Source organism: Gadus macrocephalus, chromosome 2 (genome assembly GCF_031168955.1).
Source record: "Gadus macrocephalus chromosome 2, ASM3116895v1".
Taxonomy (NCBI): domain Eukaryota; kingdom Metazoa; phylum Chordata; class Actinopteri; order Gadiformes; family Gadidae; genus Gadus; species Gadus macrocephalus.
This window is the reverse complement of record NC_082383.1, coordinates 400,376-417,678: the sequence shown is the minus strand read 5'-3', so window position 1 is coordinate 417,678 and position 17,303 is coordinate 400,376. Positions and strand designations below refer to the sequence as shown.

The following is a 17,303-nucleotide window of genomic DNA, read 5'->3' as shown; positions in this document are numbered from 1 at the left end:
ATCCCCACCCACGTTATGACTCACACACGTGCCAGTAAGCGGGAGGTGGGTGTAGTTATTATACACTTCGTTGTAAAACGTGTTCCGAGGAAAGCAACTAAACTGTCTAGAGGGGTTTAACGGGAACACACGCGGTACTTTGTCCCGGTGGGGCGGAAACCCGTTTGTTTGTCGCTGTATTTCTGGGAATGACGCGTCGTTCGGGACGTCGACCAACATCTGCGCTCCAGATGTAGTTTTAACCTATGCATCGTTATCGTCCCATTACTGCGCTCCAACACTACTCTACTCGAACAGCTTGTTTGGGTTTTACTTTAGAGGCTCTTACTGCAGCTGAACTAATTAAGGACAATATAAACGTTAACCATGCTACCATTTTTAAATATCTTTGATCTTTGATAGCTTCGGTTGGCTTACATTTGTACAGATGTGCAACATCAAAAGGTTGAAATATCGTTTTTTTATTTACAATCATGCCAACAAATAAAACTTTCTTGGTCAACAAAAATACTGGGATCATTACCATAGTTTAAAATCATTCCATCAAATACATCTGGTTCAAACATTCATGTCCACTTTGAACCCATCTCTGCACCGTCATCGGCCCCTCGGCCAATCACACACAGCCCACCTCAGCCCATCGTCTAACCCACTAACCCACTAACCCCACTAACCCCCGACTCCTCCTCTCCTTAGAAACACCAGCAGCCCCCCTGAAGACCGCTGTGATGTCACCGCTGGGGGCGGGTCTGTGATGTCACCGCTGGGGGCGGGTCTGTGGTGTCACTGCTGGGGGCGGGGCTGTGATGTCACCGCTGGGGGCAGGTGGTGCGGGTGTGTCCGGGTGTGTGGCAGATGCCACAGGTCCGGGGTTTCTTAGTGGCAGGAGGCGCGCCAGAGGAGGAGGCCCCCGCCTGCTTCCTCACCTTCTTCACCACGCCGCCTCCTCCTCCACCTCCACCACCTCCTCCTCCTCCTCTTCCTCTATTGTAATCTCCTCCTCCTCCACCACTGTAACCTCCTCCTCCACCTCCTCCTCCTCGTCCTCCTTCTGACCCTGGGACACAGGAGAGAGCTGGGCGTTAGGTAACCATGACAGCCAGAGGAGAAAGGAGAGCCAGGAGTGTGTTGAGGGGCCGGGGGCCCAACAGAGGGGCCCTCCCTCCCTGACCGGCTGCTCCGGCCGGCTGTCAGCTGGTGTGGTGTGGATGGCTGCCCTCAGGTCTGCTGCCTTCGGATCCACATGTCCCAACAACCGGGAGCGTGACCCCCCCCCCCCCCGCAGCACCTTGACGACTCCCACCGGGTCCTGAGACAAAGCCAGCGCTCCTCTCCTTAGGGGCCACCGCGCTGGGTGACTTTCAGAACAGGTCTCCACCAATGCATGCGTGCATTTCATGTGGAGGATAAAATGAGCCGTTTAAGGGACAGCGGTTGATCGTTTGAATCAAGATACATGATCTAGCCTGGGAGACATGAGCTGTGAGCGATGGTTGAACTACTTCCCTGGCCGTTATGTAACAGGAGCAGGACTGAATGTTCTGCTCTTGATTTGCTTCCTCTACTGATGGATTCAAGACCTCTAAAACAACTACTGGGGTTATCGGCAATGAGCAGCAATCAACATTCTGAGGAGTTGTGTAAACAATTCCCTGGTCCAATCAGATGGCGCCCCCCTCCTTGGAAAGTAACCTCAACGTTAACTTTCTTCCACCCACTACAAGCCTCACATGTGTCCAAGTGGATGGAGGCTCAGATTTAGCTCTGTCAATTCTGTTCTGCGGCACCAGGATGCATAAACCCTTCTGGACTAACATAAAGATTGTTTATCCTTTACCTGTGCAGGTGTCTACCCATTACCTGAGCACCCCTCTACGCGTTACCTGGGCAGGTGTCTGTCATTTACCTGAGCAAGTGTGTCCTTCACCTGAGCAAGTGTCTGTCCGTTACCTGTGCAGGTGTCTGTCCGTTACCTGTGCAGGTGTCTGTCCGTTACCTGTGCAGGTGTCTGTCCGTTACCTGTGCAGGTGTCTGTCCGTTACCTGTGCAGGTGTGTGTCTGTTACCTGTGCAGGTGTGTGTCTGTTACCTGTGCAGGTGTGTGTCTGTTACCTGTGCAGGTGTGTGTCTGTTACCTGTGCAGGTGTGTGTTACCTGTGTGTTTACCTGGAGGCACGTTCTCGTCGGCCCACTGGAAGAACTCACACTGCTGGTCCCGGGGCCGGCTGCAGGTGTTGAACGTGCGTCCCTTGTTCGGGCCGTCCTTCTGCACCGTGCGCGTCACCGCCACCTCGTTACAGTTGCACATGGTCTCTGCAGCGGACCCCGGCCCCCCGCCCCCCACAGGGGGGCCGTTCCCAAAGCCCAGAGACGGCCTGTGGGGCTGGGAGGGTCTGGAGGGGGGGCCCCCCTGCTGCGCCCCCTGCTGCGCCCCCTGCTGCTCTGGCTGATCCGCCCACAGGAAGAAGTTGCAGACGCCGCTGTTACATTTGTAGAACTGCCGGCCCTGGTTGGGCCCGTCCTTGCGCACGGTGAGCAGCAGGGCGTTCTGACTGCAGTTACACTCCACCACGTTGCCCCCGGCGCCGGGCCCCCCCAGGCCGCCTGCTCTGGGGCCCGGGGCCTGGGGGGCCCAAGAGGGGGCCGGAGCAGGAAGGGGGGGCGGTCGGGCCGGCCCCGCCCTGGATGGGGGTGGGCGGCCGACACCACCTCCTCCTCCTCCATTGCCTCCTCCTCTACCACCTCCTCCTCCTCTTCCTCCTCCTCCTCTTCCTCCTCCACCACCTCCTCCTCCTCCTCCTCCACCTCCTCCACCCCGGAGGTACTTGAGGTCCAGCACCTCCCTCAGAGTCTCGTCACAACCCCCGATGCAGCCCACGAACTCCAGAGGCATCATTGGAGGAAGGCTGCCTCTGCGGAACTTGAACTTTAACCTGAGGGGTCACAGGGGGCAGAGGGTGAGGGCGGGGGGCAAGGCGCCGCCCCAGGCCTTCATGTTTCACCTAGGATACGATCAAACCAGAGGAAGGCACGCGTGTCCAGCAGAACAACAGTGGTCGTCCTGTTCTAGCCAATCACCTCCTTCTGAGGAGGGTTAAAAATAAGTAGTTCAACTTGGAGTTCTACACTCGGTTGGTCGCTATGGTAACAGCTGTTGGTGTGGAACACTTTATCTCGCTGCGCACCAACTTTGGACGAAGTCAGTGTGTACGGCCTCACGCCCCCCTCCCTGGGCGGGGGGAGGGGCCCTGTACAGCTCATCTCACCCTGGGGCTGAGATGAGCTGTATAGAGCTGTATAGATCGTACCAGCGTGAGGGTTGCTGCGTGCTCTGCGTTAGTCTTCTCCTCTACTGGGCCAGGGTGATGGTTACAGTGTGATTACAGACTGCAGGGGGAAGCGATCAGCCATGACCCCCGATAGGAAACATGCATGAGCTGGAGACCAGGTGACGAGGGGAGGGCCTCTGATAGGACGGCCCTCGTCCGGTGATTTGGCCGACTGGTGCTAGTGATGCGTGGCCCCCCTGGGTTGGGGGGGTGTTGCAGCCGGTCATGCGACCACTCACATGTGAACAGGGCGGGGCTGACAGGTGTCACAGACGCTGTCGTCACGGCTGACCTCCAGCACCGTGTCCGGGAACCACACCGCCGCCTTGCATTCTGGGTAGCCCGTGCAGGACATGAACTTCCTGGAGGCCACAGGAAGGAGCGTTCAGGAAGAGCGGTCAGAACACCACGGCCTCCACTCAATAGTAGTCTCCAGCATCTGCTCCCCCCTCCCCCTCACCCAGAGCCCCCCCCCCCCCCCCCCCCTCACCCAGAGCCCCCCCCCCCCCCCTCACCCAGAGCCCTCCCTCACCCAGAGCCCCCCCCCCCCCCCCCTCACCCAGAGCCCCCCCCCCCCCCCTCACCCAGAGCCCCCCCCCCCCTCACCCAGAGCCCTCCCCCCCCCCCCCCTCACCCAGAGCCCCCCCTCACCCAGAGCCCCCCCCCCCCCCTCACCCAGAGCCCTCCCCCCCCCCCCCCTCACCCAGAGCCCCCCCCCCCCCCCCTCACCCAGAGCCCTCCCCCCCCCCCCTCACCCAGAGCCCCCCCCCCCCCTCACCCAGAGCCCCCCCCCCCCCCCCTCACCCAGAGCCCTCCCTCTTGGTCCTCAGCACCCTGTCCCCCCCCCTCACCCAGAGCCCTCCCTCTTGGTCCTCAGCACCCTGTCCCGCCCCCTCACCCAGAGCCCTCCCTCTTGGTCCTCAGCACCCTGTCCCCCCCCCTCACCCAGAGCCCTCCCTCTTGGTCCTCAGCACCCTGTCCCCCCCCCTCACCCAGAGCCCTCCCTCTTGGTCCTCAGCACCCTGTCCCCCCCCCTCACCCAGAGCCCTCCCTCTTGGTCCTCAGCACCCTGTCCCCCCCCCTCACCCAGAGCCCTCCCTCTTGGTCCTCAGCACCCTGTCCCCCCCCCTCACCCAGAGCCCTCCCTCTTGGTCCTCAGCACCATGTCCCGTCCACAGCCGGGGCAGCGGCGTACGGGCAGGGGGAGCTCCAGCGCCTCCTGCTGGGCCTCCGTGAACTCCAGGGCCGCGCCCAGATAGGGGGCCAGGGCCTCGTCCAGCCTGGGGGGCCACACCGACATTAGAGACACACACACAGGGACAGGAGACACACACACACACGCACACACACACAGGTACAGGAGACACACGCACACACACACACACACACACGCACACAGGTACAGACACACACAGGGACAGGAGACACACACACACACACACACACACAGGTACAGGACACACGCACACACACACACACAGGTACAGGACACACGCACACAGGTACAGGAGACACACGCACACAGGTACAGGAGACACACACACAGGAGACACACACACACACACACACACACACACACACACACACACACACACACACACACACACACACACACACACACACACACACACACACACACACACACACACACACACACACACACACTCAGGTCCAGGACGGCTCCTCACTTCTTGGCGCAGCGGACAGACTCCTGGAACACGTGTTTGTACTTGTGGATGTAGTTCCTCAGCACGCTGGTCTTGTCCTTCCTGCCCTCGGAGACCAGCTTCAGGTCCGCCTCCAGCTCCGAGCGCAGGTTGGGCTTCGACATCTCGTAGCCCATGGAGTTGTAGCCTGGAGGGGGGGGATGTGGGTCTGGGTTACATTCAGTGTGTGTGCATCTATGCCTGTATGTGTATTTGAGTGCATGTGTACGTGTGCGTGTGCGTGCGTGCGTGCGTGCGCGTGCGTACCTTCCACCAGGCCCATGCCCAGCTCTCCGGGCAGGAAGCGCTGGTCGGCGGTCAGCCCCACGTACATGCGGCTCTTGATGGTCTCAATGTGGTCGGCGTGGGTCGCGTCCGTCCCTGAAACCGTCACAGCAGCACCATGACACACACCGCACCGGGGGGGGGGCTGTAGCAGGCTGCCTGGTCGCCTCTGGGGTCCAGACAGCACTAGAGGATCCTCTAGTGCTGCCTGGTCTCTCCTCTGGGCTCCAGACAGCACCAGTAGATCCTCTAGTGCTGCCTGGTCGCCTCTGGGGTCCAGACAGCACTAGAGGATCCTCTGGTGCTGCCTGGTCGCCTCTGGTCGCCCCCTGGTCTCCTCTGGGGTCCAGACAGCACTAGAGGATCCTCTAGTGCTGCCTGGACCCCAGAGGAGACCAGGCAGCACTAGAGGATCCTCTAGTGCTGCCTGGTCTCCTCTGGGGCAGCACTAGAGGATCCTCTAGTGCTGTCTGGACCCCAGAGGAGACCAGGTAGCACTAGAGGATCCTCTAGTGACGGAGAGGAGGGACCCGTACCGATGCCGTGCTTCTCCATCAGGGCGATGAGGTCGGACTCCGTGAGCAGCTGGGGGGGGCTGGTCTGGCCGTCCACCATCTCGATGGCGGTGGGCTGGAACTGGGAGCCCTGCTGGTACACTGGGATCACCTGCCGGGGCACAGAGAGTCAGACACCCCTGGGGACGGGTCCCGGCCCCTCCGATAGGTCAGACCAGCTGGTCCAGTTGAGCCCCCGCCTCCGCGTCAGAGGATCTGGCTCCCGGCCCACTTCGGACCAATCAAGGCGAAGCATCTCTTCCCTGATTGGTTCAGGGGATCCATCCCGCCCGTCGATCAAAGCAGCGTGAATACAACTCCTGGAGGGAGGGGGCGTGTTTGGGTCGAGCCCCGCCCTCTTCCGCTCACCGATGGTGGCCGCTGCCCCTTAAGGACCACAGCCCCGCCCACCTTGGTGCCCCGCCCACCTTGGTGCCCCGCCCACCTTGGTGCCCCGCTCACCTTGGTGCCCCGCTCACCTTGGTGCCCCGCTCACCTTGGTGCCCCGCCCACCTTGGTGCCCCGCCCACCTTGGTGCCCCGCCCACCTTGGTGCCCCGCTCACCTTGGTGCCCCGCCCACCTTGGTGCCCCGCTCACCTTGGTGCTTCACCCACCTTGGTGCCCCGCCCACCTTGGTGCCCCGCCCACCTTGGTGCCCCGCCCACCTTGGTGCCCCGCCCACCTTGGTGCCCCGCCCACCTTGGTGCTCCGCCCACCTTGGTGCCCCGCCCACCTTGGTGCCCCGCCCACCTTGGTGCCCCGCCCACCTTGGTGCCCCGCTCACCTTGGTGCTTCACCCACCTTGGTGCCCCACCCACCTTGGTGCCCCGCCCACCTTGGTGCCCCGCCCACCTTGGTGCTTCACCCACCTTGGTGCCCCACCCACCTTGGTGCCCCGCCCACCTTGGTGCCCCGCTCACCTTGGTGCTTCACCCACCTTGGTGCCCCGCCCACCTTGGTGCCCCGCCCACCTTGGTGCCCCGCCCACCTTGGTGCCCCGCCCACCTTGGTGCCCCGCCCACCTTGGTGCTCCGCCCACCTTGGTGCCCCGCCCACCTTGGTGCCCCGCCCACCTTGGTGCCCCGCCCACCTTGGTGCCCCGCTCACCTTGGTGCTTCACCCACCTTGGTGCCCCACCCACCTTGGTGCCCCGCCCACCTTGGTGCCCCGCCCACCTTGGTGCTTCACCCACCTTGGTGCCCCACCCACCTTGGTGCCCCGCCCACCTTGGTGCTTCACCCACCTTGGTGCTTCACCCACCTTGGTGCCCCGCCCACCTTGGTGCTCCACCCACCTTGGTGCCCCGCTCACCTTGGTGCCCCGCCCACCTTGGTGCCCCGCCCACCTTGGTGCCCCGCTCACCTTGGTGCCCCGCTCACCTTGGTGCTCCGCCCACCTTGGTGCTCCACCCACCTTGGTGCCCCGCTCACCTTGGTGCTTCACCCACCTTGGTGCCCCGCCCACCTTGGTGCTCCACCCACCTTGGTGCCCCGCTCACCTTGGTGCTTCACCCACCTTGGTGCTTCACTCACCTTGGTGCCCCACCCACCTTGGTGCTTCACTCACCTTGGTGCCCCGCCCACCTTGGTGCCCCGCTCACCTTGGTGCCCCGCCCACCTTGGTGCCCCACCCACCTTGGTGCCCCACCCACCTTGGTGCTCCACCCACCTTGGTGCTCCACCCACCTTGGTGCTCCGCCCACCTTGGTGCCCCACCCACCTCGGTGCTCCGCCCACCTCGGTGCCCCGCCCACCTTGGTGCTCCACCCACCTTGGTGCTCCACCTGTCGTAGGGGTACACGTCCAGGTAGTTCCTGGCGATGATCATCAGCCCCGAGGCGGAGAACCTCTCGTGGGCGATGTCGATGTCCACCACCGTCTCCTGCCCCACGGCATCCTGGGAGACGCAGGCCAGGAAGTGGCGCACGATGAACTCGTAGACCCGCCCCTCGTTCCCCTGCAGGCCGGGGGGAGAAGCACAGCCAGTGTCAGTCACTGACGGCCTGGGAGGCACCACAGGACTCTTATTGTGAAGGAGCAGTCACTGACGGCATGGGAGGCATCACAGGACTCTTATTGTGAAGGAGCAGTCACTGACGGCCTGGGAGGCATCACAGGACTCTTATTGTGAAGGAGCAGTCACTGACGGCCTGGGAGGCATCACAGGACTCTTATTGTGAAGGAGCAGTCACTGACGGCCTGGGAGGCATCACAGGACTCTTATTGTGAAGGAGCAGTCACTGACGGCCTGGGAGGCATCACAGGACTCTTATTGTGAAGGAGCACAGTCACTGACGGCATGGGAGGCATCACAGGACTCTTATTGTGAAGGAGCACAGTCACTGACGGCATGTGAGGCACCACAGGACTCTTACTGTAAAGGAGCAGTCACTGACGGCCTGGGAGGCACCACAGGACTCTTACTGTGAAGCTACCTGCAGGTTGGCGCCGTACTTGGTGGGGTGGATGGGGGGGTGGGCCTGGTCCGTCTTCTTGCCCTGCCGGGGGTTGGGGCCCCCGGGCTGCTCCAGGACCCGCTGGGCGAAGGCCCCCCAGGAGGGGCTCTGGGTCTGGTGCTCCACCAGGGGCCCGAGGGCCAGGTCCTTGGGGAAGATGTTGGTCTCTGTGCGGGGGTAGCTGATGAACCTGGGGGGGGACAGGGGGGTCAAAGGTCAACCGGATGGGGCACCATGAGAGCCCAGGGCCGCAGCAGCTTGACACGCTGCTTCTGATTGGACGACACCAGACACGGTTCACGCCAGCGGCCAATGACGTGGTTTGGGAGCGTTTGGGGGACGTGATGCTAGCCCCCTCTCAGAGAAGCCTTTAGTCCCATCAGGCAGGACCTTGTCTGCTAACCTTTTGATCAATTAATGAAGAAGCCGTTCTGATTCTGACGTGGAACGATCATTGGCCAAACGTCCACAAATATTGTCACAAGTTTCCTGGAAATGCTCAGGACTTTTGAAACGTAACGAAAACGTAAAAAAACTCTAATTATCCGGTTCCTGTGTAAGAGAAGGGCAGAGCGTAAGCCCGGCACATCGGGCTCAGGTACTCTGTTCAAACAGCAGCCCGATCTCCTCCAGTAATCATTAGAAGTCAGCAGAACAGACGGCTCTGATGCACCAGAATAGGTTCTACTGAGGGCCCAGAAGTAGGTCAGCCCGCTACGCTGCGACCCCGATGTGCTGCAGCCCGGAGGCAGCTGGGGACGGGGTCCTCGTACCCACAGACACCCCTGTGTGGGCGTGTGTGTGTGTGTGTGTATCCTAGTGTGCAAGTGTGTGTCTGTTCCAGTGTGTGTATGTGTGTCAGTGTGTGTGTATTTGTGTGTATCATAGTGTGTTTGCACCAGTTTGTGTGTGTTGACCTGTGTGTGTACCAGTGTGTGTGTGTCTGCCTACCAGTGTGTGTGTCTGCCTGTGTGTGTGTTTGTGTGTGTCAGTGTGATTGTGTGTATCCAAGCGTGTGTGTGTGTGTGTGTGTCAGTGTGTGCGTGCAGACCACGCCCACCCCTGTGTGTAGAGCTTCTCTGCGATCTTCATGGTCTCTTTGGCGTTTATCTTCAGCTTCCGAGACGACAGCTTCTCCATCTCCTGGAGGCCAGAGATAAACGGAGCGCTGTCACCGCGGGTTACGGGATGATCACACACACACACACACACACACACACACACACACACACACACACACACACACACACACACACACACACACACACACACACACACACACACACACACACACACACACACACATCACATTTCTTAATCATTATATAATATGGTCAATATTATCTGTCCTTGAGCCTCTCGTCAGGTTACGTTATAACTCGTATAGTTGATATCATAACAGCGTCCTAGCTGAGCAGAATGGAGCTTTAAACGTTTAGTGATATTACACTCAGTTGGTCACAGTTCAGTAGATGGAGTGGACGGAGGTGTGGAGGTGGGTGGAGGTGGGTTTAGGTGTGTGGAGGTGGGTGTGGGTGGAGGTGATGGAGGTGGGTGTGGGTGGAGGTGATGGAGGTGGGTGGAGGTGATGGAGGTGGGTGAAGGTGGGTGGAGGTGATGGAGGTGGGCGGAGGTGATGGAGGTGATGGAGGTGGGTGAAGGTGGGTGGAGGTGGAGGTGATGGAGGTGGGCGGAGGTGTGTGGAGGTGTGTGGAGGTGGTTGTGGGTGGAGGTGGGTGTGGGTGGAGGTGATGGAGGTGGGTGGAGGTGATGGAGGTGGGTGAAGGTGGGTGGAGGTGGAGGTGATGGAGGTGGTTGGAGGTGGGTGGAGGTGATGGAGGTGATGGAGGTGGGTGAAGGTGGGTGAAGGTGGGTGGAGGTGGAGGTGATGGAGGTGGTTGGAGGTGGGTGGAGGTGATGGAGGTGATGGAGGTGGGTGAAGGTGGTTGGAGGTGGTTGGAGGTGGTTGGAGGTGGGCGGAGGTGATGGAGGTGATGGAGGTGATGGAGGTGGGTGGAGGTGGAGGTGATGGAGGTGGTTGGAGGTGGGCGGAGGTGATGGAGGTGGGTGAAGGTGGGTGGAGGTGGAGGTGATGGAGGTGGTTGGAGGTGGGCGGAGGTGATGGAGGTGATGGAGGTGGGTGAAGGTGGGTGGAGGTGGAGGTGATGGAGGTGGTTGGAGGTGGGCGTCAGAGCCTCTGTTCTCACCACTGTGTCCAGCGGAAGCGGTCTCCACTTGCTCTTAGGTTTACTCGTTACCGAGGTGACAGTTGCCATGGGATCCTGGGAGGAATAGTTACAGCGCATTCAGACTTCTAACATTTCCAAACACTGTCATTAGTTTAGATAAGTTGGAAACAAGGAGATATTCGCTCCTACGCATGGCAAAAATAGTACTTTCACTTCACCAATCAGATCCCAAACACATCACATCCCAAGTGGTTCCATCTATACACACGGTCAGAGGACCCCACCTCCATGCACATCTGGTAGAGGACCAGGCAGGCCGTGTGGTTGTAGAGCCGGTTCCTCTTCCAGCTGAACTCCACCTTCTCCTCCTGCTCCATCTCATGAAGCACTGAGACACCGAGGAGAGGAGCAACGTTTACTGACCAGGAAGCAAATCCTGCTGCCTGACTTCAGGGTCCTGGGGTGATTTTGGAACTACAGGCTGATGTGATCATGCATGTTTATATATCTGGGTGTCAATCATATTTGACATGCCGATTGGAGATGATATAATAAGTATAGTACATCCATTGGTTAAACATGAGCAGTAAGTGAAAGCACCACAATAAACACAACCATAAATGTATTTTTCTAATTGACCACGATGCAAAATAACACCAAATAGTGGAGATTATTATGAACTATTTCAAAACGCAGAAGTCTGTTTGAGCATTTTGCAGCACTGTGTGTGTGTGTGTGTGTGTGTGTGTGTGTGTGTGTGTGTGTGTGTGTGTGTGTGTGTGTGTGTGTGTGTGTGTGTGTGTGTGTGTGTGTGTGTGTGTGTGTGTGTGTGTGTGTGTGTGTGTGTGTGTGTGCACCTTTGATCTTGTAGAAGGTCTCTGGGATGAAGGCCTGGATGGCCTTGAAGCGCTCCACCACGAAGCCCAACGTGGGGAACTGACAGCTGCCGTAGGAGATGAGCTGATTGGCCAACGACACCGGGAAGATCTTCTGGAGACGCATGGTCTGGAAGCGTGTGAAGGACGCCCCTGAGGAGCCCAGAGAACATCGCTGGTCACCCCAGGACCCCAGGACCCGTCTGCTAGAGACATTCAGTATGAGCCCCACCTCCATCAGTCCCCGAGGAGCCAGTGAGGGGCGGGGGCAGCGGACCACGGCCCATTGCACTAGACCTGCTGCTCCATCAACACTACCAGAGTCTGTTCCTTGGTCACCAAACCACCAAGGGGCTGGGAGTGTGTGTGTGTGTGTGTGTGTGTGTGTGTGTGTGTGTGTGTGTGTGTGTGTGTGTGTGTGTGTGTGTGTGTGTGTGTGTGTGTGTGTGTGTGTGTGTGTGTGTGTGTGTGTGTGTACCTATCCTCAGGTCCAGCTCCTGCCGGACGTCGACGGCGTCGCTGACGTTGGCGTCCGGCGCGGTGAGCGCCTCGCAGGCGCGGCGGATCGAGTTGGGGGTGATCTCAGAGAACCGGGCGCGGAACACCTGGAGGCTGGGCTTCACTGGACGCGCACACACACACACACACACAGTCTGAATGGTTGTGTAGAAAGTCTGTGTGTGTGTGTGTGTGTGTGTGTGTGTGTGTGTGTGTGTGTGTGTGTGTGTGTGTGTGTGTGTCTGTAAGGCGGCTACCTGCTTTGCAGACGTCGATGACCTCAAAGCCGATGTTCTCTCCCTCGCGGTCGCAGTCGGTCCAGATCACCAGGGCCTGGACCGACCTCACCTCCTTCTCCAGGGAGCGCTGCAGTGGGGAGGAGGAGAGGAGGGGGAGGAGGGGGGGGAGGAGGAGGGGGAGGGGGAGCAGGTGTGAATGAGTTTTATCCTATATCCCTCATAGCAAAACAGTGAACGTGAAAATGGACATTGAGGGAAACAAAGCTTTCCCGCTAAATCACCCGAACCAAAACTGAACAGTGGCTATAATGTGGTTATAATAAGTTTTATGTTAAAGGCAATAATAGGGAAATCTATTGGCAGTTGACCTGCCAAAATGGAGATCCATTTTATCTGAATAAAAGCCAAGTAGTGTACCTTGATTTGGACCATGTTTTCAGGACAATACTTCTCCACCACAGCATCAAACAGCATCACTGGGTTACAGCTATGCCTGGGGGGCAACACCATAACGACATTTAGAGGACATCATCATGACCCCAACAGTCCTACCCTACGATACCTGCTCTTTCAGGAGATAGGGTACAAACACACGATGAAGTTATTCAAATGTCGTTTGATGAAGGTTGTCATGGCAGCCTTACCATTTTTGGAACGGGGCTTTGAACTCCAAACCGAGCAGGTGTCCGGATACTGACGTCATGGACACGGAGACATTCTGAAAGTGACACGGCGACCTGGTCAACTCAAAGCGGATCAGACAGTGATGGCCAGACACGGGCAGTGGAGCACAGATCAGATCACCCACCTGTCCGAAGAGATGATAGTCATACTCGTAGATCTTATTAAACTTTGACATTCCTTCTCGCTGTAAAACAACAGGAGAAACACAGCCACAGCGTTCAGAACCACACAGCGATAGGTACTCTGATGTGTGAGGTGTATATCAGGGGATCAAGGTAAACAAATATGATTGATCTTTGATCCCATTCAGGAGAAGCATACCCTCCTCGCCCTCCGTCGGACATGATCTCGGCGATGCACTTGGCGGCGTCGTTCTTCTCCGCCACGCAGAGGACCCGCTGGATCGGAGTCCGCCGGATCATGTCGTCCGCCGGCCGCTGCGGACCCTCCTCACGGGTCGAGCACCACCGGGTCCTCAGGTGCTGTAGTCCGGTCCGAAGCCAAGATCTCCCCGCCGGCCAACGTCCTAACATGCAGTACAGAGGTCAACAGGCGCTGCCTGTCACTGAGCCGGACCTCTGAGCTCCATCAACCTCCTCGGACCGCTAGCTGGAGGCTAACGCTACGGAACGTTAAGTAAAAGTTGTCATAGTAAATATGACCGCAGTAGAGTGGCCACTGGTTTGACAGCTAAAAAAATAACATGTCTCAAGAAAAAAAGGCCATCTAAAGTAGGAGGTATATCGTATTAAAACTTTAGTAAAAGCGTGATGCTGGGTGGTGATGCGCCGGCGACATGTTTACAAAACCCGCGCCGCGTCTGTCAAATACTGCCGTAAATACCAGTCGCAAAACCAATGTCGCAAAGAGTCGAAAAATCAAAACGTGATTCATATTTAATTCATGGCCTATTTAAAATATAAATTATATATATGTATTGACGAGATGTGCTTTATACAGTCAATAATGTAATGTAACCATATAAATACGTTAATTTATTTAATAAATATTTTGGACGGAAGTCTCACGTGACACGACCACGGCTAGCTGGGTAAACATGGCGTCCGGACGGGGGTCGCTTCGCGGCTCTGTGAAAAATGCTGTATTTTAATTTGAATGCGATTCGTGCTTTTTATAAAATGTATCCAGCAATGGTTCATGAAAATCAAGACGGATTATCCCATTGACGCCGCCGCTCCTCGGTTCCTCTAGACGGACGTAGCCTTCAGCCCACCGTGGAGATCACTGCAGGCTGATTGCTTTGATTTATGCCAGCTGACTGTATTAACTGTATTTCACCACCACCCCATGAATGTTGCCTTTTAACATGTTAGCTTCGGCTGCTTGTTCTGCCTATTGCTGCTGAACCTCTATAGCCGAACAGGATGTACAGAGCGGGATCATTCGACAGAACAGCGAATGGACTCTGATCTGACGGCTCCAGTCGTGCGGTACGTGCTGTGAGGTTCTGATGCTTTGCTTCCCCTCTTCATTATGATCGGCTCACCGGACGTGGTGGCTCTGACTAGAGAAGATGAGAATGGGGAAGCGAACGCCGACCCCCTGGCTCTGCCCGACGAGTTCTCCGTGCCTCTGTACCCCCACGCCAACTCCAACCCCTGGGCCAAGACCTCGTACGCTAAGTTCACCAAAGACTTCATCCTCATCTCGGAGTTCTCGGAGCAGGTCGGCCCGCAGCCTCTGCTCACCATCCCCGACGACCCCACGGTTTGTGGCACCTTCGACCTCAACTACTTCTCCCTGCGGATCATGTCGGTAGATTACCAGGCGTCGTTCGTGGGCCACCCGCCGGGGAGCGGCTACCCGCGACTCAGCTTCGTGGAGGACTCGCGGGTGGTGCTCGGGGACTCGAAGGAAGGGGCGTTCGCCTACGTCCACCACCTCACTCTGTACGACCTGGAGGCGCGGGGCTTCGTGCGGCCCTTCTGCATGGCCTACGTGTCCGCGGACGAGCGGAAGATCATGATGCAGTTCGAGGAGCTGAGCCAGCGCTTCTCGCAGGCGTCCGAGTGCCTGAAGACCGGCAACAGGAGAGCGTTCGCCAAGGAGCTGCAGAGGAAGCTGCAGGACCTGGAGTGAGTGTTCCTGTCCTGGGGGTGATGAGTCTGTGTGTGATGGATGATCTGGTTTGTTCTCTCAGCTCGTTATGCATGGAGCTCATGTGCCCCTGATGACTGATGATGTGTCCGTCCCCCCCCCCCGTCCCCCCAGGTACACCCGCTTGGTGCTGCGGAAGGAGGAGGGGCTCCAGAGGGAGGCGGCCCCCCCCGGGATCTACTCCTCCCAGGTGGTGGAGAAGGCCAACGAGCTGGCCAACGTGGAGAAGAGCATCTACGAGCACCGGGACCTGCTGCGGCAGATCAGCTCGTACCCGGGGCGTCCCCGCCGGGACCCCCAGGCCGCACCCTGCCCCCGCTGCCTCACCGAGGGGACGCGGGGCTACGAGGACCTGCTGGAGAAGTACGCCACGCTGGACCACGCCCTGCGGCCCGACGGCCCGGGGGCCGCGGGGCGCAACGGGGAGGGGCCCCGGGGAGGGGGAGGGGGAGGAGGGCGTGGGGCGCCGGCCGTCCTACACCCCCCAGCTCATCAAGGCCAAGTCCCCCAAGTGCTTCGACAAGCGCCTGAAGACGCTGTCGGAGCTGAGCGAGAGCCGCTTCCACGCGGCCACGCTGGACCTGCTGCGCGGCACGGAGCGCCTCTTCAGCGGAGACCTCTGCTACCAGTACAGCCGGCGGCTGGACCGGGCGCTGCGCAGGAAGCAGCAGGCCACCAACTTCCTGTTTGAGGAGGACCCGGGGGAGGACATGGGGGGCGACGGGGAGACGGCGAGGCCGGCCTGCGCTCTGAGCCACGCCGGCGACGGGCCCTGGCCCCCGCGGCCCCCGCCCATCGTGCTGTGTCCTCTGGCGCTGGAGCTGGACGCCCTGCGGCCGCCGGGACCCCTGGACCCAGCAGCGGGGGGGGGCCCCCTGCGGCCGGGGCGGAGCCGCCCGGAGTCGTCCCCCTCGGACCAGACCCCGGAGACCTCGGAGGACACCAAGTGCAGCTTCAGCAGCGAGCGCAGCGCCGAGGGCCCCGGGGGGCCCCCGGACCGGGACCGGAGCGCGGCCAGCGCCCGGTCCGACCCCGCCGACCCCGACCTGCTCTTTGACCCCGACCTGACCCCTGAGAGGCAGAGCACCAGCGAGGGCACGGAGACCACGGGCGGGGAGGACGAGGCGGAGAACGGGGGCGACCGGACCCCCGCGTCCCCGCAGGGGGCCCCCGCCCTGCGGACGGACCTGGAGGCGGCGCTGGGGCAGATGGACGCGGCGTGCTGCATGGCCCAGGACGCCTTCCTGTACGAGGGCTCCCTCGGGGACGCCGCGTCGGACGCCGGGCTGGACGGGCCCGGCCCACCGACGCCGCCAGCCGGCGTGGTCAGCCGGGAGCCCCTGGCCTCGCCCGCGCTGCAGGGGGCCTACGCCGTGGGCCCCCCCCAGGCAGAGCCCCCCGCCGTGGGGGCGGGGGGCGGGGCCGCGGACGACGGCTCGGACCGCACGGTCAGCGCCTCGGCGGGGTCGGACCGGGCGGGGTCGCCGCCGTGCTACGGGGGGGGCGTGACCCTGCGGCAGAGGAAGAGGGCGGGGCAGGGCGCGCTGCGCTTCGTGCGGCAGTACCCCTTCGCGCTGCAGGCGCTGTGGTGCCTGCTGAGCGGCCGCACCCTGGTGGTGCTGGGCTCCGACGAGGCCCGCGTGCGGCGGATGGTGTCCGCCCTGGCCCTGTTCGTGCCGGGCCCCGGGCCCCGCGGGGAGAGGGTCCAGGCCTGGCTGTCCTGCACCCCCAGCCTCGCCGACCTGCACCGCTGGAAGCTCATCGGGCTGCAGAGGTAAGACCCACGCCGCCCCCTGGGGGCCGAATGGGGAACGGGGATCAGGTGAATCAGTGAAGCCAACCGCTTCACTCTAACGTCTGTCTGCAGTGCGTGTTCACTCAGTGAGCGCGGTCACTTTACAGCTGTTTTCATAACGATATGACTCAGTCCTTCTGAGTCATAATGTACATAGTGAGTGTGTGTGTGTGTGTGTGTGTGTGTGTGTGTGTGTGTTTAAACCAGCCCGATCCTACTTAGCGAGTTGCATTATGTTAAAATTCTCCCTTCACAGACTGTTTGACCAATAAGGACCAATCGTATTGCCTGCAACAGATGGCAATACGAGCCCCCCCCCCCCCCCCCCCCCCCCGCTGGGTCTACTCCCCCCCCCCCCCCCCCCCCTCCTGCTGGGTCTACTCCCCCCTTCCCCCCCGTTGCTCTGCCCTTTCCCTCCCGCGGAGTCAGAGAGAGGATCCGGTCTCAGTACCTCCTCATCACGACCTGGAGGAGGCAGCCATAATGTTTCTCTATAGTGCAGTAGCTAACCATAACGTGTGACCATAATGTTTCTCTATAGTGCAGTAGCTAACCATAACGTGTGACCATAATGTT

The 17,303-nt window shown here is 59.9% G+C and overlaps 2 protein-coding genes across 2 annotated transcripts; one reads left to right on the top strand and one right to left on the bottom strand.

Annotated features, from left to right (window-relative positions):
- Positions 1-440: 440 nt before the first annotated feature.
- On the bottom strand, positions 441-13,649 carry top3a (DNA topoisomerase III alpha). The gene is given in 21 exon segments (XM_060068357.1): positions 441-1,000; positions 1,031-1,057; positions 2,166-2,932; positions 3,568-3,690; positions 4,462-4,608; positions 5,017-5,182; positions 5,302-5,415; positions 5,856-5,985; positions 7,645-7,830; positions 8,309-8,519; positions 9,390-9,472; positions 10,537-10,611; positions 10,803-10,906; positions 11,376-11,546; positions 11,872-12,015; positions 12,149-12,257; positions 12,548-12,623; positions 12,775-12,848; positions 12,939-12,998; positions 13,136-13,149; positions 13,152-13,649. Coding segments are annotated over 21 exon segments (3,168 nt in total). The 5' UTR covers positions 13,348-13,649; the 3' UTR covers positions 441-809.
- A 196-nt stretch (positions 13,650-13,845) lies between these two features.
- On the top strand, positions 13,846-16,753 carry smcr8a (Smith-Magenis syndrome chromosome region, candidate 8a). Its single transcript, XM_060068436.1, is given in 3 exon segments — positions 13,846-14,910; positions 15,047-15,334; positions 15,336-16,753. Coding segments are annotated over 3 exon segments (2,265 nt in total). The 5' UTR covers positions 13,846-14,308; the 3' UTR covers positions 16,711-16,753.
- The last annotated feature ends 550 nt before the right edge of the window (positions 16,754-17,303 follow it).